Source organism: Tubulanus polymorphus, chromosome 1 (assembly GCF_964204645.1).
Source record: "Tubulanus polymorphus chromosome 1, tnTubPoly1.2, whole genome shotgun sequence".
Classification (NCBI taxonomy): Eukaryota; Metazoa; Nemertea; class Palaeonemertea; order Tubulaniformes; family Tubulanidae; genus Tubulanus; species Tubulanus polymorphus.
This window is the reverse complement of record NC_134025.1, coordinates 1,385,637-1,401,891: the sequence shown is the minus strand read 5'-3', so window position 1 is coordinate 1,401,891 and position 16,255 is coordinate 1,385,637. Positions and strand designations below refer to the sequence as shown.

Sequence of the window (16,255 nt, the reverse complement as noted above, 5' to 3'; positions counted from 1 at the left end):
ACAAGCTTGTCAATAGTGCAGTGGTCCCGATAAATATCATTACACAACAAAATAAAAATAACTGGCAAGGTTTTTACAACGTTACGTAGCTAGCTCCGTGAGATGAAAATTCAGGACTTATTATACAACAATTCACTATATTTACAATGAATAATCATCATGTACCATTACGTACAACAAGACCCAGTTCAATCCAGAGTTCCGAGTCAAATACTAACCCAAAACTGTGGAAATGGGTGTAGACAATATAACTTTAATTCTCTTATGTTTCTAAAATTCACAAATTGTAAATAAAACTCTTAATCTAGTCTATACTAGATTAAGAGGCTAGAGTTAACTATGACTCAACAGAATGTACAGCATACACTGAACTTCTGCCGCGACTCCAAATAAACCCTAACAAGTTCAGACTTTTCGAGTTTCAATTCAAACTATGTTTATCATCACAATTTTTCATATTTTCATTGTTCAATTTGTAATATGACAAAATACGCCGGGGCCCACAGTTCAAACACTACATTCTGAGACAGATGAAAGAAATAGGAAGGTGTGGTCCAAAAGAAAAGTGTATTTCTTGGATAAGGCAGCCTCGCCCCTTGGCATTCATGATAATTTTTGAAGATATACACCTAAATTTTGAATGAGCAATTTTGAAGGGGCAATCTCCATTATTCTGATGATTAACAATATACAAAACTTATATACTGTATTTTTCATTGGTAAGTTCAGAAGGCAGAATTTAGATCTAAGGTACATAATGACAACTCACTCATCCATACAATCAGATAATTCATATACGATATTACAATGCATTCAATTCATTCATTTCTGTACATATAAATCAGATCTTATACATTATATACCTGTAAGCCTGACTCTGATTCATTCCTATATATACATACAATATGGTCAAGGCATCACTTAAGGCCAAAGGCTATCACACTGTCCAGTACAACAACATAACCATCAAATCTCCAATGAAAATATACAATCTCATTGTCTTCACAACATCACAACAATTATGGATATAATAGCATTAACACTGTCAACAGAAAAACATGTTTTTCAATGTTCAAACTTCGAGTGAGTTCAACCGATCGAATTACTACTGGTGGCCATCGCATCTTTTAGCCATGGCCCAGATACACAGTCATGACTTAAAGTGTAAAAATGATTCTTAGTGGTTGCATTTGTAGTTCCTGCGCTAGGACGTTCAGAGGCTGGTCTCAAATCTAACAATCAGGCCCAGGACCCTGTAGACAGGAAGGCCCCGTACATTGAACTAATAAAAACATGTTTTTGTGAAGAGCGCATACTATAACATACACTGAGCATTTTATAAAGTACTATAGCAACAACAAGGGTTATACACTGATGATAGAATAACCGCGGAGCAGTCTGGATATAGCATAGATGACGTAATATAGGTATCCTTATTCTTTACCATAAAATGCATATAAGCTAAATGCAAGCAAGATTCATAATTCATTCTACACAAAGAGCTCCTCATATATCTCATCTCTTATTCAAGCCAAACTCAAAGGAGAGAATGAGCTTGTTTTTGAATATAAGCAGCAGTGTTATTGATCAATCTCTTTGACGACACAGATTGGAGACTTCTTCTAAACTGCTGGTCCCGTTGGTTCATTTACGTCGTGTCACCTGATGATATTTTGTCATGGCTTGCGCTGATTTTTGGCTGAATTCTCATCTCGTTCTCGTTGAGATGATAATAATTGAATCGATTTACTAAACGATCTACGATACCGAGAATTTCTACTTCTTAATTCAACTGAATAGTCAGTAGGACGAGGGGTAACCTCTGCCCCTCGCGAGTGAGGGACTTCTCGTGAATCCCCACTTCCATCACTAACTGTTCCAGTATTTACAGTGTCCAATCTCTTTTTCACCCCATCACCATCTGATTTTTCTCTCATCCCAGGATCTGATTCTCTGTCAATCACCACCTCAGATTCTCCTTGATTCGGGGAATCTAAATCTTCATGAATCACGGTATCCGATTCTCCTCGAATCGCGAGATCCGAGTCACTTCGAATCACGGTTATCGATTCTCCGCGTGGAGAAACGTTTAAAGTTGTTTGAGTTATGGAATCGATATTAGATTCAGTCACACTAGATTCACTAGATTCACTTGGTCGTTGTGTCGTTGGTTCACTTATATCAGTGTCCTCAACGTATGAATGACTTTCTGTATTTGAAGTACTAGTTTCAGTGTTGTCGTCGTGAATCGTAGTTGAGAATGTTACAGTACGCGATTCACTGTTATCATCAACCGATGTAGTTTTTAAACTCGCGTTTATTCGCTCAATATTTCGACCCTCAACGTCCTGCTTCGCGGCGATATTTTGTACTAAGTTTGTCAAACGATCGCCTTCAGGATTAATGATATCTCCACCAATAGATGGAGTAACTGCTGGTTGCGCTGCTAAGGAATTCGTAGATCGCGTTTGTCTGTCATGCGCAGTTGTTGTAGAAGTTGTTTTTAGTGGTTTATTCGTACTGCTGCTGGTGCTGCTGGTGCTGCTACTGCTGGTACGACGACAGTATTTTGGCATGTAAGAACAACAGGTATGTCCACCCTAAAATATAGATATGACAATTCATAAAATATTTTTTTGTTTGCCCAGTTTCTGCTTAATTCTGCAGGAGAAAAATGGAAAGATTTTTGAAATTTCACGTAGTGTACCACGATTGCAACCCGTCAGTGGTGGAGAGAGTGAAAGGTTTTTTAAGGAGACTTGGATTTTGATCAAATAACGTAAGACTTTGGGTTGAAATAGTTTCGTTAGGCAACTGAAATTAATTACCCAAGTCTCGAGTGATCATACGTGATACAAAATCGTCGCCTCAATATAAAATATGCGTATTTATCAAATAGATGAAGAAAACATGAGTTCGCACGTACTTTACACTGGCAGACGGTACAATCATCGGTTGATTTCGAATCGAGTCTCCACCTCTGACCTTCGCGATAACGACGTCCTTGCGATCGACAAATTCTACGTCGTTTTCTGATCGGTGTTTTTAGAGAACACGGATTATCATCGGCGCAACGCGGGCAACACTCTCCCGCACGGTGAATCGTTTTATCACATGATAATTCAGGGCAACTAATATCCCAACAGTCGATCTCACCACCCTAGAAATAAACACGAGAAAAATAGAGAGACCACGATCAATCACCTTCTTAGATGTTTGTTTCAATAAACCGTTTATACTCATTAGAAAATAAGATTTATATTGTAATCACATGGATTTTTGATTACCTGAAATCTCTATCAAAGATTTAAGCCAGTAATATGTAGTAATTATGTTTCTTTTACTTACTAAACATTCACAGATTTCACACTGATAATTGTGCCATCGTTGACCATTTGTATAAACTGTAGTATTATCCGTACATATCGTAGCGGAACAGTGAGGACAACAGATACTGTTCACAGACACCGGCTTACTACAGTCACACTGTATCTTATCACAACTTACTAAACCATCCTACGAAAAAACAACAACATCGAAATCATGTCGTTTCATCATGTAGTGTCAAGTCTCAAAAGAAGATGATACCAGGATCTGGTTCCTGAGTTGAGAGTTAGGAGTTGACTCGACAGTTAACTCTTACAACTCTGGAACTGGATCTAATAATTTTGAATAGATAACAATAACATACCAAACACTGGCAAATCTCACAACTCGTTTGCGGATTCTCAAATATTGTTCCATTACTATATTCTTTATGGTGATAAATACAACCTTTCAATAGAATGAGAAAAAAAACCCATCAGTATAGAATGTATTGTACAGGCTAGAATGAGGACTGGGCAGTCGACTGTGGCAATTGAGGATCCCCTAAGTGTGTTAGTGTCCAACCATGCCAGATTTCTTCACTGATTCAACTAAAATCTATCCATAATTTTCACAAATTTAATGAATGACAAATAAAAAGGAAGCTTATAAATCTTGAGTGTATCTTGAGAAGTGATTTGTCAAATTTCTAATGTGGGAGGCAAGAAATCTTGATGGTAAATGTCATGAATATGATTATGTATGGCATCTGATGATATAGCAGGTGGAGGTAGGCATTGTTACTTACTGCTCTGACATGAAGTAGATTGTGGATTACACAAACATTCGTAACTACCATCCGTATTATTACATAAACTCGAGAAATGACACGTGTCTTGAGACGTTTCACATTCGTTTATATCTGAAAATAAAAATCCAAAATAGAAAACTAGAGCTTCCTACAAAAACAGCGCGGAGTGTTTGAATATTTGAACGGAACTCACCACGACAGAGTCGGCCATATTTATTATCGTCTTTCTTACTGCGATATCCGAGTTTACATCGACAGTAATAACTACCAGGTAAATTGACACATTGTGAGTTCGGATAACACGATGAAATACCCAGCTTACATTCATCTATATCTGTAATATCAATTATACATCATCATCATCATCAATATATACATATACATGTGTATGTGCAGATATGTGTATGTGTATAGGTACGTATGGCTGTATAGGTGAACGTATGTGTAGTGTACATCTAAAAGTATGCATGTTTAGGTATAAATGTATAGGTACACATGTATAGATATACATGTGCAGTGTACATGTACATGTGTAGCCGTATTTGCAATGCTATGGTATAGATGTCTTAGGATTTATGTGTATGTACATGTACATGTACATGTAGGAGTATATTTGCATCGCTGGTATCGATGCTTAGGTATACATGTGTAGATGTACATGTACATGTGTATTTGTATTGCCTATAGGTATGAATGTATAGATGTACAGGTGTATATGTACTTACCGATTTCACAGAGTTTTCCTTTGAATCCATGTCGACAATGACAGACGTTTGGTTCTACACATTTTCCACCGTTCTGACATTCTTCGTGACAAATTGCTGCAAAACAGAGCCACACAAACTATAGTTTAAACATTCTCAAACAGTTCGCAATCCGGAAGAGAATTCGATATTCTTTACCTTGACACTTGTTGCCTCTTTTAACATATCCTCGTTTACAATGACAAGTATAACTGCCTTCTGTATTAACGCATATCGTATCTGATTCACACGTATGTTGACCACTTTGGCATTCGTCCAGATCTAAAAACGAATCAATCGTACGAATCTTTGAAATTCTTCGTTTAGGTAATTCTTCCGATTCGCAGACGAATCAGCGACGCGCTGAATGATTCGTCTGCCGTACGTAATAAACTAAGGTTTGCCAGAAAATGAGCTTCGATCGAAACGTTAACGTTGAACACTTTTAAGCTACGTAACAGTAAAAAGCAAGCTTCTAGAATAGGCAAAGCGTAGATTTCAACAAATCGCAAAGTTTTTAAACCCTTAATTCTTATTCAATTTTGTAATTAGCCCGATTCAAACGCGGATGCAAAGAATATGACTTAAAACCGAAGAAATTCGAATCCGAGAAGAACTCAAAAGAACTCAACAAATAATCATTGCAATGAAATAAAAACGGACATAATGATGACGGTTCGTGGTTAGTTCTATAAGGATTGGCACAAGCTCAGCTTCGGTTTAAAAAACTAATTCGCATGCATTGTTAGTATCTACGACTGATAGGAGGTGGATATATACACTGAGGAGATAGATTCCTAACATTGAATGATTGTTTATAGAGAGATAGTAATTATCAGACTAGACTCAACTCAATGTTTTACTCTTTCCCGACCAAGCAACAATATATAACATACAAATTGACGTACTACAACAATGCGACTAGCGTGTGCCTGCACAGGGAAGTGAGTAAAACAATGCAGCATTCGTCCCAATAAACTAAAATTTGATTGATTGATTTTGAAGACAAGAACGTAGCCATAGTTTCAAATACGTCGAAATCTTAAACCACGACCCGGTTTCATTGTTCTCCGTTTGAATCTAGAGTTAGAATTAGTCGATGTACAACTGTTCGGCGCCCCCTAGAGTCAAAACTCGGAACCGAATCCTAATCTACGGACGAACGTGAAACCATGACTACATCCGGCCCGAGAGAAACAATACAGTTTCTTACCTTCGCAGGATAGCGCGTCGACTTGATAGAAACCAGACAAACACTGGCAACTATACGAGCCTACAGTGTTGATGCACTGTGTGTTTGTTTGGCAATGATGTGCATGGTGCGAGCCCACCACACTACACTCATCTTCATCTGCAATGAACGGACGGGTAACCATGGTAACGTGTCACCTTGTTGTATTTATTAGATCGTTAGACACACGATAGAAAACCCAGACAACAATATTCTATTTTTTTTTTTTTTTTTTTTGGAGAAAATTTTGAGCCCGGAATCGAGAAATTTAGAGAACGACTGGTTATAAGTTGAACGACGGTGAAATTGAAACTTGCACCAGAAAATCAAGTGATATTTTTGAGTAGTAACACTGCCGTGCATGTGATATGTGACCTCCCACCTCCACCGCACCCAAACCCCCCCCCCCCCCCCCCCAGTGCTCCTGCACTGTCGCTACAGGATATAATGTTAAACAACTTCAAAATGAGAAACTTTAGAAGTCTTTAGTTCGTTTATTTACCCACAAGCTTGCATTAAATGACATTTTACCGAGTTGACAACCTTTCCCCAACAATGTTGCTTCTAATCATTCATAAATTGAGCTTCCCCTTTTCTCTTTCAATGCACAATGATGACACATGTTTTTAAGTAGATTTTTTGGCCGCGGGTTGATGTTAGTCTAATAGTGTTTTGTGTGGTGTGTGCAACTATCAGTGTATAAAACAGTTTAACACGTTAAAATGGCTGCTGGTAGAATTAATAGGTTGCAAAACAATCCAATAATTTCGATATTAAAAGAACTTTTAAACATTTTCTTTCTTAGAAATGAATTCTAGTATTTTAAGAAGCTTTAAATTATGTCGAATAAACATCTTTAATTATAAATCTGGATTATTAGGTAAAATGTCACATAGCGCGAAAGCTCCTAAGCAAAGTTATAGCAACTAAATCCAAGACTACAATTTTGAACATGAGTGAGAGAGCAAAAATTAGAACAAAATGAAAATGAGCAAAAAACGACGCATCGGTCGTGGAACGTAAGCCATGCTTTTAAAAATCTTCACAAACAGATGATGAAAAACATGCTCCATTTAATCAGGAAAATGATGATCGTGAAAAGTTTCCTCAGAATCACAGACAATCAGAGAATCAAATTTAACTAAACGGATAAAAGAAAATCATAACCGATACTCATCAAATTCATGATCTGGATCAAGCTGCTCAAAGGTTTGGTTAAAGTTAACCGGTGGCAAACTGATATAGCGATAATCAAAACTGAATCATCGCAACGATATTTATCCGATGGTTAACTTTTACCAACTATTGAGTAACCGACCTCCTTAATCCACATTTCAGGCAAATCTTAACTCAGAAATGTGGATCTAACGACTGGACATGAATTCGACAAGCAACAAATAATCATATACTAAATTGAAATCAATTTTGATCAAAAGTATCAAAATCACTATAGTTTTTTCCTAAGAAATAAATCCATAGGTTACTGTTGAGGAAACAGTAAATCAATGGATGACATATGTTATATACATACCCTCACAATGACGACCATCTCCTTTAAATCCTTGTTTACATTTACACTGATACATAGTGTCTAGATTATTACAGGATGCATTAACGTGACAATCATTGCCTTCGCTGCAGAAATCTGTGCCTAAAAATCAGACGAAAACTTTTCAATTTGGACACATCTAACATGTATTTAGGAGACACCAACAATCAAAAGAATATCTAAGGTTTATTTTGCCATTTCACAGTATAATGTTCCAACCTAAATTGGGCATAGATCAGCCTTGTAACTAACTGCCAGTGACTCTGCGCGACCAGCGACGACCACCTTGCGAAGACCTGTCGACCTATACGCTTTGCGACTGCCAGTGACACCAGTGTTGCAATGAATTTTACACGATAAACTTAAAGAAGGCTTAGATCCTCCATCCCCATTTAGGTTTTCCCCTGAATTGCTCTCAAATGATTAGTCTAGTACCTAGCCATTGTTCCAAAAACGACCGTAGGTAGTTGTAGGGAACCAGTAACAACGACTGGTATTCAGACTATCAAATGATGTTTGCTACTAGTGGTAATACTTTCTCTTCTTTGCGGGATTTTCATCAATGTTTACGCAATATTCAGAACATACCCATGCATTTTTCACAGCATTCATCTGGTTCTCTGTAACGATTCGATCGTGAACAATTCAAAACTGGACAAATTTCATCCATAGAAACTTCTTGACAGTTCATACTTCCGGCCTGAATCATAAAAAACAAAGAGCTATTTCATATTCACTTACTACAAACACAGAGATTATCAAGTACAGGCGCTCGCACAAAGGCTCTTGATTATTTTCCACATCCCTTTTTTCTTGGCACTTGCCTATCCAGGGCTCATCCTCAAAGCACCCTTTTGTCCGAGCCCTAGATGCACCCAACTTTGTCATATCTGCTAACAACAGTTCAGCGCGACTGTGGATGAGTTCAAGGGGTTCGATCAGTGAACAGGTTCCACTCATCTGGTTTATAAAGTTCAATATTGAGTTGTTATATCTCTTGAACTTTTAGTGAATGTTCACGCAAAAAGCATTTCAAGGACAGACACAATGTTACAGCATATTCTATAATTATTCAATGAATGGAAAAACCTGTTCTTTCAGAATCTGTGCCTAGCTATATTATACAAACCCTGGATTATAGCAATAGAATTGAGTAAAATACGCAGGACACATCATAGGGGACCTGTACGAAAATCAAGTAAGCTGGAAGGGGCTGAATTTGGAACCTTCTAAATAACTTAGATTGAACGCGGCAGATAGATACAGGTGGTCAGCGATTAACAAAACTTACCTTACAAGTGCAATTCAAACAACTCTTTACGTTATCACGATTTATCAATTTCATCACTCCTCGTCCGTGTTCAAAATAACGCCTTTCATGGAAACATTTAGCTGTAAGGAAAAAAAAAACAGATCAACTCTCCGGGAAAAAACTTACGATTTCATACTTATCTGTAATTAGACAAACAGTACGGCTATACAAGGCCAGGGTTACCTACATTTGATGTTATTGAATTATATTCATTATACAGGTATACTTACGATGACAAACTGGACAACACTGGCCGGCCATCTTCACCGGATACTGACATTTAGGCTTCGGACAGTCCAACGTACATTCAATATTTCCACCCTAATATATACGAGAAATGATACAGACATCAGTAAAATGATTAATCTCGTGACTTGAAAATAAGCCGCCCCTCGTCAAAAATCTGCTGCCCTGATTTGTTATCAATCTTCCATACCAATGTTCTATCATGAGTTCAATGTGAGAGAATACACCAAAATGAAGCTTAATTTTCAATAGTTCAAAAGCATTTAGCATCCACAATATCATACAATAAGGAAACCTGTTTAAAATCCCAGCATAATAGAGAATATTGAGACCCCCTGAATGGACCCTTGCTTCACGCCCGTCATCCTAGTCTGTATAAATACTTACTCTGCAGGTACATTTGTCACATTTATTTGTCCATGATTCTCCATCTCTGTATCTGGTGTTATTCACGACACAAGCCTTCATACATTCACACTGTTCCCGCGAGTTCACTTTTTCTTCCAACGATTTCAACTACAATTCATTAAACAAATCTTAGAAATTTTCTAAATTCAATATTGAGTTTTTCTTTTGGTATATGAGCATCATTTTGGATACAATCTGCAAAACAGTATCTTATCTTCATCTGGGTCCACATCCTCCCTCGGCAGGGATTCAAACCTGATGGCATCGCTACACTGAGCCACGGCACGAACCCCTTCCACACTAGACCGGGTGGGCAGGTACATGTGCAGCTTTGCCGCACGAAAACTTGCGGCACCAATCAGATTGCTTGTTGCATAATCGCTGAGGTAAATTTCATACTATAAATGGGAAAACCTGGGCTAAAATGAAACGGGATATCTGATTGGCTAATGATGACATCATCTAAGCTGCGCATGTAGCTGTGCGCTCGGTCTAGTGTGGCAGGGTTTCATACCGTGGCGGGTCTCGATACCATCAGGTTCGAATCCCTGCCGGGGGAGGATGCTGGGCCCACAGTTTCATGAAAAAGTTTGAACTCAACTTCTTGATTAAGTTGTTATCAGTTGCCTTATATTACCAATTAGAGAAACATAGCTTAAACTTGTTTGTGAAACTGGATCCTGAAGCCTTTTATTTTTCTAATCTATTTGAAAACATCATATTCAATAGTTTACTTACATTAGCTTCTAATACTTGTACATATTTTGCTAGTTGATCGAATTTACTTTCAAGTGCATGAAACTGACCACAAGTCGGACATTCTGAAACACATAATCAATGAGAAACAGTTGAAAATAAAAACCTTTGAACCGTAGAAAACGTTGCACTTGAGAAATATGTTTACGTTGAAACACTTCTTGATTAAATGTTCTTGCTGTATATTGCCAGCAGAGAGAGATACTTGAAACAAGGGAATTAAGTCAAGTGTTTTAAGCAGACAAGGAGCAAACATAGTAAATACCAACAGATAAAAACTAAATAAGCAATAAATGTCAATACAACAATAGAATGAGTGTTTTCACGTTTTATAGCCATCAGGGAGAATTCTATATGATGTAAGCATGGGATTTAGATCTACTCCAACTGCTTATAGACATGTGGGGATTCTGAGAGTAAGATTGTATGAGTAAGTGGAATTGCAACCAGTCGATATTGAGACAGTAAGCTACCCATAGAATTTTGAAAAACCAAAGCTAAGCCCTGATCTGAATTGAAGAGAAACTTCAAACTTACGAGAGTCCAAGTCCGGGCACTGTTCCGAGAATCCGTACGGTCTCGCGACTAATTTTATATCTTGTAAGATCCCCTGAAATCAGAACGAAATAAAATAACGATTCTTCGACTAATTAAGAATTATCATAAGCAACGTTTTCGAGATGTGGAACGTACCTGATAATAATAATTATATTGGTTGCGTTGACCTAACCATAACGTCAATCCTTTTTTCCGTTTGAAATTCACGTCGATCGGATGTATTACACGTTCATATATACGCATACAGTCTATATACACAGTAAGATGACCACCGCTTATACTTAATGCTAAACGATGCCAGTGTTGATCATCTAATTTATATCTAAATGTTTCTACTATCACCCGTTTGCTATCCCAGAAATGTAATCGCAGTTCATTTCTACGCCCGCTACTCTGTAACTCTAAATATCTGAAATAAACATTTTAAATTTACCGCAATATTTACACACGTGAGCCGTTACTAGCCGGTGCTGCCACCACTTGGACTTTTCACTTCACTGGACGAAAGTTAGCAGTTGATGATTTAGAAAAATCCCACGTTCAAATAGAAAGTTAAAACTGAAAAGTTTTCGTCGAGTTAATGATTATTTTCAGTGACTAAATCTCAATGAATTAATTCTGTATTCCTAAAGATGACTATTAGGATAAAGTCGAAAAGCTGAACGAACTACCCTCGTTCAGCGAAACCTTTTTGGACTTTTTTCTTTTCTCTATGAATGTGGGATTTTCTATTGAATCATTACCACTCGGACTTGGCGCGTTTCCTCAACGGTTATCATTGAAGTTAATGTTTTATTTCATGCACGTTTCTTTTTAGAGGTTTTAATGAGCTTTACACATTTAAAACCTTGACACATTTTGAAGCGTTTAAATATGCGCCAGATTGTTCAGTGTTTACTTTGTAAATATTTGTTGTGTTTTCTACACAGAGCAATCATTGAATGAAATATATATCGAGTAACGGAATCAAACAGTAACAATTGACCTTTCTCTTAACAACAGTCTCAATTTTGATATCGTGGAATTTATCAAATCACCTCTCATTTCATTCACACATGTTTAAAGACCTTATAGTTTCTTACATTTCTTACCTTTTTCTACCTTTAGATATAGAAAATATAACCCCAGAATTTTTCTTCCGTTGTTTAATCGTGGCTAAAAATGTAAACTCTTTATTTTCTTCGATAACATTTAATACTTCGGTTAACGTCGTTTTCGGCATTTGAATCTCTCTGTGAGTTCCTGCAAATAGAACAGACACACACACATATATATATATATATATATATATATATATATATATATATATATATATATATATATATATATATATATATATATATATATATATATATATATATATATATATATATATATATATATATATATATATATATATATATATATATATATATATATATGTATATATATATATAGCATTTTTAGACCGTTTAATTGACAACAAATAAATAAAACATTACTTGATAAGATTTCATTCAGGTTTTATCTGTGCCATGTTTGACAATTCTTCAGGAAATGGTCTTTCCAGGAACTAATCGATTTGGGCTCAAACCCATCCGTACTCATCATTATTTTGTCATACATTTTTATACCCCTGGGCCGGGTTTCATAGATGTGGAAGAAAAATAGTCCCTGGGACCATTTTGAAATTTGTCAGTTAAAACCATGGTTTCTCATTGTTACTATGGTGGTTGTCACCTAGATTGAGAATTTACCCTTAGGGATAACTTAGATACTCAGTCTATGAAACCGGGCCCTGAAGACAACTTTATTACTTCATCGAATCGTCGAATATTGGAAACATTTCACACTCATTTTTCATTCTTAGGTCTGAATTTTATATAATATCGTTATAACACAGAGTCAGAATGTTTCATCAATGGTTATAATAATTCAGGACTATGAGGAAGAAGAGGCAACTTCTCAAACTTCTCTTGATGTACAATGTTTAATATTGCATACATAGGGAACCATAAAGAGGGTGACCTTCCTGAACAGGCCCTATTTTGATGAAGCGAAGGTCACCAGACCGGGGAAAACAACCTCAGAAAATTTCAGTCGAAAGTAAGAAATATATCAGTTGTTTTTTTTTTCGCTGTTTCACATTTCACCTAAACGTCTCCCAGGTGAAAATAATCCAGACACATTTTGACAAACAATAAATGGACTTTTTTACGCATTTCTTTCATAAAATATTGGGTCAGTACTACGCATTGTGATTGAGAGGGTTCTCATACTGAACGACCGAACGACAATATAGAGAAGTATTAAAGCGTTTCATTCATAATAATGACATTTTTGGCTGTAATTCAAATTCAGTCGAGAGAACAGCTAAAAATCAGACAATACGTCGTATTATATAAAACCCAGGGACCACTATCCCTTTATAACTAGTTTTTTTTCTGCCCGAGAATTAAAGAGATTTAGTACAACTTTTATAATGATCTATGGGCGGATCTATTGTTATACAAGAACCATCCCTTCAATAGTGTTTGTTATATTCTACGAGTTCCACCGCCGTCTACCTATAGCCATAGAGAGAAGAGCAGAACACGAACTAAGATCGTTGAAGTAGGTTTGGGAAACCTGTGAACGATGAAGATGGCATGAAACTCATGAGTCAAGAAAAGGACAATCAGCGGTTTCTTGTTCATAGAAATCATAAACGAAGCCATCGTTTAACGACTGACAATAGAAACCTTACAAGTAAACCATTCTTAGAAAAGTATGTTTTCATTTGCAAAACGAAGTCAAAACACGAGTGCACTTTCTGATTGCAGGGCGTAGAGCAGAGAGAGAGAGGAGAGAGAGGAGGAGAGCGAGGGAGAGAGAGAGAGAGGAGGAGAGCGAGGGAGAGAGGAGGAGAGCGAGGGAGAGAGGAGGAGAGCGAGGGAGAGAGAGAGAGGAGAGCGAGGGAGAGAGAGAGGAGAGCGAGGGAGAGAGAGACAGAGAGGAGAGCGAGGGAGAGAGAGACAGAGAGGAGAGCGAGGGAGAGAGAGGGAGAGAGAGAGAGAGAGAGAGAGAGAGAGAGGGGGAGAGAGAGAGAGGGAGAGAGAGGGAGAGAGGAGGAGAGCGAGGTCATTCCTAATTATCATCCATTAATACACACACACACAGGATGACACTTAAATTCATAGCAATAAAACACGCATAAATAATGAGCACCTGAACCGACGATTACCTTGAGATGACAAAACTGTAATGCACAGTTCACTAGACTCGTAGTCGCGCACCCAACGGGCAATTTATTGTCTGGAAATTACAGGGGGATCATTCGGTGTAAAAAACTAACTCAATAAGTTCTCGATAGAATGAATCAGTTTTCTGCTAGATTAGTTTATCCGTATATACGGCGGGATAAAGCGTCTGTATAGAATTCAATCAATTAATCGGATTTATTCTCATCTCGATCGCCGGCCGGCCGGACGTGTGTGCGCACGCTCGTTTTATCATCATGCATTTTTATAGTTATATTACGTATATTTGATGAACCGAACTAGAAATAGAAAACGCTGAGTATTTTTTTTCATTGTCTTATTTCGCATAATAATAATCATGTAGAAAATATGCTGATCTTACAATATCAGTTTGTGTCCTTAAGGCAAAACGACTGTAAATTCGATATTTTAAATCAATTTACACAAAGCAACTTCTTGTTTTTATTTCTTTGTTTGTATTGGGGTAGACCGCATATATTTACACGATGAACGAAGGGGGAATTTAAAGAGTTATTAGATATCAATTGTTGAATAGTTATTCTTTCTACTGTTTACAGAAATCTGGAATCAAGATGAAACGTTGAGATCGGAATGTTTTCACGCGGAGGGTCAGACCTACCTGTATCCTGTAAAATACCCGTTACACAGTAACCTCATCACCTAAACTCCTACGGCTGTTGACCAAGAAATATTTACGATAAGATATGGAAACAGTTAGGGCTCTGCGTGAGGACCCAGCGTGTCGTCCAAATCGTACAAATACCGACAAAATTCCTGAATTCCAACGAAAAATACAATATGATGTGGCGGCACTGAGTTTTGGATTGACTCGGAGTTAACTCATTAAAAAAAAGAACTTGTTTTATCTCATTGAAAATGTACTTATTTCAGTCTCTGAAATTCACAACTGTTAAACTGAATCCTGTACATTTACGCATCTATTACTAATGGCTGATAATCAGGTGTTAAAATGAATAGTTATTCGAAGATTCTTTCTATAATTCGTCAGACGCAAGATGTATTAAAAAGACTATAACAACACTAGCATTTGTAGTAAACATTTAGTAAACAAGTAATAGAAAATATCTTTAAACAGAAGTCGTATAAAGTTACCGCAATTAGAATCATTATGTAATACTACAATGTACCCTTCTGATGAATGTGGGCGGCATGAGCTGGATCCGATTTACAGCCCCTCCTCTCCCAAAAAAGACAATTACACGACAACTTTGGTTTGTTTTAGCAGTAGTTTTGGTAGCCAGAGAGAATGATCATCCCCTAAGAACAGCCCCTCGAATCCAGGTTCGACAATTGTTCAAGTGTGAACTAATTAAGTAATGTTAACAGTGGGTGGAAAACCTGGTATTTTATAGATCACAGGATAAAGTATTCAATATGTGTCCTATAAGCAACTAGGCAGTAAAGAGTTCAATAACTTATTCATTAGTTAATTATCTTCTAAACAAGTGAATATTTAACACTATAAAATACAGATTAAAGACACTATGAGAACAGTGGTCAAACTAGCTGATGTCGTGGGTGGACCCTTATCCGAAATGATATTTAGTAAATTGAATTAGAAATATAAACACAGATGACCGACTTACATTTCTTCACCGACACTGTTTTTACGAGATCAAAGTAAATTCATAAGATTCCAAGATGTCATAAAGACAGTCATTGAACTGACACAGCTCAACTATTGCTACTGGACACCTGCAGAAATCCTGCAGTCGACAGATCGAATTATTGTAGTAAGAAACATTCCTCAAATGATCAGTGATTAGATTAGTTTTGATTTCCAGCAGTGATACTCGAGATCAGTCTGTAATACTGAAAACAATCGACAAGTTTTTGATGCCGTTACAAAATTGTTTTTACATATCGATAACAACCACGCGTTATCTAAGGGTAAATTGGACGCGCGAGACAATGTCATCAATATTGGCGTTTTGATATAGAAATTATTATTGATAAAATTGGCGTTTATTTCAATGTCTATTGTCTCCAATCGGTGAGATGTGAGTCACATCGCAAACAGCAGAAACAAGAAACTCAGGGGAAAACTTATAAAATCAGAGTCATCTCCACCCAAC

At 37.0% G+C, this 16,255-nt stretch overlaps 1 protein-coding gene across 1 annotated transcript in view; it reads right to left on the bottom strand.

The window, feature by feature from the left end:
* Window positions 1–659: 659 nt before the first annotated feature.
* The window catches only part of LOC141914839 (protein kinase C-binding protein NELL2a-like), a 40,395-nt gene continuing 24,799 nt past the window's right edge, over window positions 660–16,255 (bottom strand). The window contains exons 3-20 of the mRNA XM_074806158.1: window positions 12,012–12,162; window positions 11,056–11,329; window positions 10,900–10,972; window positions 10,345–10,427; window positions 9,586–9,714; window positions 9,183–9,273; window positions 8,932–9,032; window positions 8,229–8,340; window positions 7,623–7,742; window positions 6,074–6,211; window positions 5,020–5,142; window positions 4,843–4,938; window positions 4,311–4,451; window positions 4,115–4,228; window positions 3,692–3,774; window positions 3,349–3,516; window positions 2,927–3,160; window positions 660–2,600 (exon numbers count right to left, since the gene is read on the bottom strand). Coding sequence (XP_074662259.1) covers window positions 1,677–2,600; window positions 2,927–3,160; window positions 3,349–3,516; window positions 3,692–3,774; window positions 4,115–4,228; window positions 4,311–4,451; window positions 4,843–4,938; window positions 5,020–5,142; window positions 6,074–6,211; window positions 7,623–7,742; window positions 8,229–8,340; window positions 8,932–9,032; window positions 9,183–9,273; window positions 9,586–9,714; window positions 10,345–10,427; window positions 10,900–10,972; window positions 11,056–11,329; window positions 12,012–12,162 — 3,155 coding nt within the window. The 3' untranslated portion in view covers window positions 660–1,676. The remainder of the gene's footprint in view (window positions 2,601–2,926; window positions 3,161–3,348; window positions 3,517–3,691; window positions 3,775–4,114; window positions 4,229–4,310; window positions 4,452–4,842; window positions 4,939–5,019; window positions 5,143–6,073; window positions 6,212–7,622; window positions 7,743–8,228; window positions 8,341–8,931; window positions 9,033–9,182; window positions 9,274–9,585; window positions 9,715–10,344; window positions 10,428–10,899; window positions 10,973–11,055; window positions 11,330–12,011; window positions 12,163–16,255) is intronic.